Raw genomic sequence first — 5,000 nt, 5'->3', positions numbered from 1 at the left:
TGAAAATTCACTCGATGATAACAAGAACCACAACAACAACAACAACAACAACAACAACAACAACAACAACAACAACAACAACAAAATTCACGACAGATATTGGACATGAGGAGGAGGAGGAGGAGGAGGAGGAGGAGGAGGAGGAGGAGGAGGAGTAGGAAGAGGAGGAGGTTATGGGGAGGAATAAAAGTTGGAGAGGAAGGGGAGACAAATTAATCCCGAAGAACACCTTGGGATGGGAAACAAATGGAAAGAAGGAAGAGGGGAGTTAAACGGGAAGGGTTGAGATGGGCGTGGCAGTGAAGGGGATGGAGACAAAACTAAGGGGAGGAGATGTGGGCGTGAGGAGGAGGAAGAGAAGGAGGAGGGGGAGGAGAAGGACGAGGAGGAGAAGGAGGAGACGATGTATAAGTGAATGGAGATGAAACAAGGTTAACAGAGAGAGAGAGAGAGAGAGAGAGAGAGAGAGAGAGAGAGAGAGAGAGGCTGGGTGTGTGGGCGTGGTAAGGGAGAGGAGAGAACTTGGCAAGGGAACAAGGTGAGGGTGAGGGCGTGGTAGTGGTGTGGGGGTGGGGGAGGAGGCGTGGTGGAGTGTGTGTAGGATGTGTGGGCGTGTTAAGGATACTCACTGTGACGCAGCTCTCTGGGTCCTGCACGTAGCCCTTCTTCTGCTTGATGCCTGCAGGAAAGAGAGAGAGAGAGAGAGAGACATGAGGATCGGAGGAACAATTAATTACATATGATTTTTTCTTTTATTTTTTCTCCTACCTCTCCTTTTGTGTGAGTGAATCTGCGTCACACCAATTCATCATCGTCATTATTCTTCTCATATTTAGTTATATGTTTTTTAGAGTTGGTTTATACAAAAGGATATAGATTTTCTGATGTTCTTATAGGTTAGCTTAGATTTAGTAAGGTACAGTTAGATAATGCCTTGTCTAAAGAGAATGATAGTTTTTATTCAATGTCTACCTTAGTAAGAATAATTCAAATTTGGTTTTTTATAGTCAAGTTGATTTATGTCATATTAGATTTAGTTTCTCAATATTTTACAAGCTTTAGTTTTATTTAATTATTTTTGGTTTAATTTATAGACAAGATAGTCATAATGTGTCGATGTCAGTATAGAACCATAAAAAAAACATCTTAGTTGGGGAGAGAGAGAGAGAGAGAGAGAGAGAGAGAGAGAGAGAGAGAGAGACACACACACTTAATTACTCTGGTATTGCTTTTCGTCCCTATTCTCGTTACCATGTGAATGAAGTCAAGTAACAGATAAGAGCAGATTGAGAATAGGATTAAATCAGAGACAACAGGTAGAAAGAGAACAGGAACAGCAGAAAGACCAGTAACAGTGACGCAACAGTAGACAGTAAACAACCAACGTCCCGCTAGGTAAGCAAAACACAACACAATAGTAACAGTAACACTAATGACAAGTAGATGAACACTAGACAGGTGACAGAAAGCAGGTAGGTAAATAGATACGAGAATAATAGACAATAGAAGACAATAATAGCGACAGAAACCACGTAAAGGAAGTGAATAGGAAGGTGGACAGACAGTGGTGATAATGGCAGTAGGGAACACTATGGGGTCTCCTATGTCCAATGAATGCCCAGTTAATTCCCCAAGGTGCTGTGTCTCCCATCCAAGTTTGTCTATTGCCTTAAGAGTGACAGTTGTGGTCTCGCGGGTAGCGGACAGGGGGCGATAAGTAGACGGTAGATGGCAGGGACTAAGTGGGTGGCTGGTGGGCGTTTGGTGGTAGCTGGTCGTGTAAGTGGTTGTAAGTAGGTTGCTGATAAATTACAGATAATAGATATGTATCGTAATTAAGTCATAATAGATAGGTATCGTAATTAAGTCATCTTAGTCATGCCTTACCTACGCTATACAATTTTGAATATTAAGCATCTGAAGTCAAAGTAATAGTTATAGTAGTAGTAACAGTAGTAGTAGTAGTAGTAGTAGTAGTAGTAGTAGTAGTAGTAGTAGTAGTAGTAGTAATAGTAGTAATAGATAGACAAATAGACACGACCTTTCTACAATATTTACACGTACAGTTGGGGTCTTATCATAACATTCCACTTCAGTACATCCTTTCCCTTCCTACATCACCCGACACACTCTACCACACACTACCAACCTTCCCTTTTAGACCCAGACAACTGAAACTCTAAATCCTACCTAAATATAAGCTCAACTAAAGAGAGGGAGAGGGAGGGAACGGACAAGCAGCTGGGGCTTTCCAAATGACTGGTATTTTAACAGGATTTACCTACATTTGGGGCTGGAAGGGCTGATGGAGGCAAGGTGGAGGAAGGAGAAGGGGAGGAGGGGAGGAAAAGGTGAGGGGATGAAGGCTAGATGGGAGGAGAGAGAGACTGAGAGGGGAATTATTTAGGCGGAAAGGAGAGAGAGTAAGGAAGGTGGAGTGAAGACTAGAAAGGAGGTGGAAAGGTGAAGAAAGTGTGATGCAGAGAAGGGGGGGTGGATATAAACGAAGGGAGAGAAAGGGTTGGGAAGAGAGAGAGAGAGAGAGAGAGAGAGAGAGAGAGAGAGAGAGAGAGAGAGAGAGAGAGAGAGAGAGAGAGAGAGAGAGAGAGAGAGAGAGAAAAGGGAGATATGTAGAGAGATGAGGATGTCAAACACACACACACACACACACACACACACACACACACACACACACACACACACACACACATTTTTTCCATCATATCCTTGAAGGGCGCGCTAAGAAGTTAGGAAAGTTTATCCTAAAAGAACAAAAATGAAGAAAAGAGAGAGAGAGAGAGAGAGAGAGAGAGAGAGAGAGAGAGAGAGAGAGAGAGAGAGAGAGTAAAAAAGAAAAATGTGTCAGACTAGGATAAAAAAAAAAGTCTTGGGAAAAAAAATAATGGAGAAAATGTTCTAAAAATGAAAAGAAAAGAATATTAAACGTTCTAAAAATGTAAGAAAAAATGTAAAATAACGCTTCGGAGAGAAAGAAAGGAAGAAATGTTGAAAAAAAGGCTTAGAAATATAGAAAATGTTAGAGAGAGAGAGAGAGAGAGAGAGAGAGAGAGAGAGAGAGAGAGAGAGAGAGAGAAAAAACGGGAAGCCAAAGATCGAGGCAGCATAAACAGAAAACGGAGACAGAAAACAAGCAGTAGGAGTTTGCTTACCCTTTGCTTATGAAAATTTTGGACTCAAGCTACATTTGACCTTCCACAGAGAGAGAGAGAGAGAGAGAGAGAGAGAGAGAGAGAGAGAGAGAATTAGGTGCTATGTATCCCTAGGGCGTCCTTCAGTTCCCTACACACACACACACACACACACACACACACACACACACACACACACACACACACACACACACACACACACACACACACATGTACTAATTAGTTTGTTTCGTCATCTGCTTTTATTCTTCCCTACTCATTTTTCTTCTAATTAGTTCTGGTCTTCAGTCTGTTCTGGGTTGTATTGTTGTTGTTGTTGTTGTTGTTGTTGCTGTTGTTATTATTGGAAGAGACTCAAAGACTAAGAAAAGAAGAAGAAGAAGAAGAAGAATGTATACACCACCATCTTTAAAATAATTGACCTAGATATACCTACTTATGAAAACACACACACACACACACACACACACACACACACACACACACACACACACACACACACACACACACACACACACACACACACACACACACACACACACACACACACACACACACATAAAACATACTTCCATCAAAGGAAACACAATAACAACAACAATAATAACATCCATTCTTCTCGTGAAATATGGCAGTGGCAGTGCTTTGTGTGTTCTGAGGAAAGAATGGCACATCTGAGGGAAACACACCCCTCTCAACCCCCACCACACCACACCATTCCAGCACTAAAACCCTCATTCCACACACTACCCCTAACTTAAGCTTACCTAACATTACTTAACATATTCAGCAACTTAACCTAACCTTCCCACCTCCCCCGATTCCACTACTAAATCTTCCATGCCACACACTACCCCTAACTTAAGCTAACCTAACCTAATCTAACTTAATGAACAACAATGGTTTCTGTCACTTCTTTTTCCATCCACTTCATCCATCACTTTCTTCAGTATCTTCAATAAACAACCTCCACAAATCTTCCCTTCCATGTTCTATTTTTTTTTTTCCTTCTTTTCTCTCCCTAACTGGTTCAGGCGAGGCGGATTGGGGCATCTCCGGAACTCAATTGGCTTTCTCTTTTGGACTCTTTTCTCTGGTTCACTTTATCAGGAGCGAGGGGAAAATACCTGAGTTCTTTTCTCTCTTATATATTAGCTAGTCTCTTTCATGGGTTGTAAAATATATATAAAATAAAACATGTATAGACTTGTCCTAATATTAGCTTTGTAGATGAATTCTCTCTCTCTCTCTCTCTCTCTCTCTCTCTCTCTCTCTCTCTCTCTCTCTCTCTCTCTCTCTCTCTCTCTCTCTCTCTCTCTCTCAAGCTCTTTATCTACGTACTTTCCTAATTCAACATAAAGCTGCTTAAGATTTGAAAGCTTTCAAGTGGAGGGAGACATATTATATATATATATATATATATATATATATATATATATATATATATATATATATATATAGAGAGAGAGAGAGAGAGAGAGAGAGAGAGAGAGAGAGAGAGAGAGAGAGAGAGAGAGAGATTGTTGTTATTTTGATCATTCTTATCATTATCGTTATCATTATGATATATTTTTTTAATGTTTTTACTACTACTACCACTACTACTACTACTACTACTACTACTACTACTACTACTACTACTACTACTACTACTACCACCATCGTAATTCTGCTTTCTCCTCCTCCTCACCCCTTCTCCTTTTCTTCTTCCTTTCCTCCTCGCCCTCCTTCTTTTCCATCCTCCTTTTCTTCTCCTCTTCCTCTTTTTGCTCTTCACCACCCACTCCTCCTAATCCACCACCACCACCACCACTACCTATCAGAGTTGCA

The 5,000-nt window shown here is 41.0% G+C and overlaps 2 protein-coding genes across 8 annotated transcripts in view; one reads left to right on the top strand and one right to left on the bottom strand.

Annotated features, from left to right (window-relative positions):
- LOC123509498 (small G protein signaling modulator 2-like) overlaps positions 1 to 5,000 on the top strand; it is a 91,789-nt gene that overhangs the window by 31,742 nt on the left and 55,047 nt on the right. The window lies entirely within an intron of this gene.
- The window catches only part of LOC123509503, a 31,012-nt gene that overhangs the window by 9,793 nt on the left and 16,219 nt on the right, over positions 1 to 5,000 (bottom strand). Inside the window, exon 4 of the mRNA XM_045263835.1 lies at positions 630 to 679. Within this exon, the coding sequence (XP_045119770.1) occupies positions 630 to 679 (50 nt within the window). The remainder of the gene's footprint in view (positions 1 to 629; positions 680 to 5,000) is intronic.

Source organism: Portunus trituberculatus, chromosome 27 (assembly GCF_017591435.1).
Source record: "Portunus trituberculatus isolate SZX2019 chromosome 27, ASM1759143v1, whole genome shotgun sequence".
NCBI classification, from domain to species: domain Eukaryota; kingdom Metazoa; phylum Arthropoda; class Malacostraca; order Decapoda; family Portunidae; genus Portunus; species Portunus trituberculatus.
The sequence above is the reverse complement of the archived record's forward strand: the minus strand, read 5'-3'. Positions and strand labels throughout refer to the sequence as shown.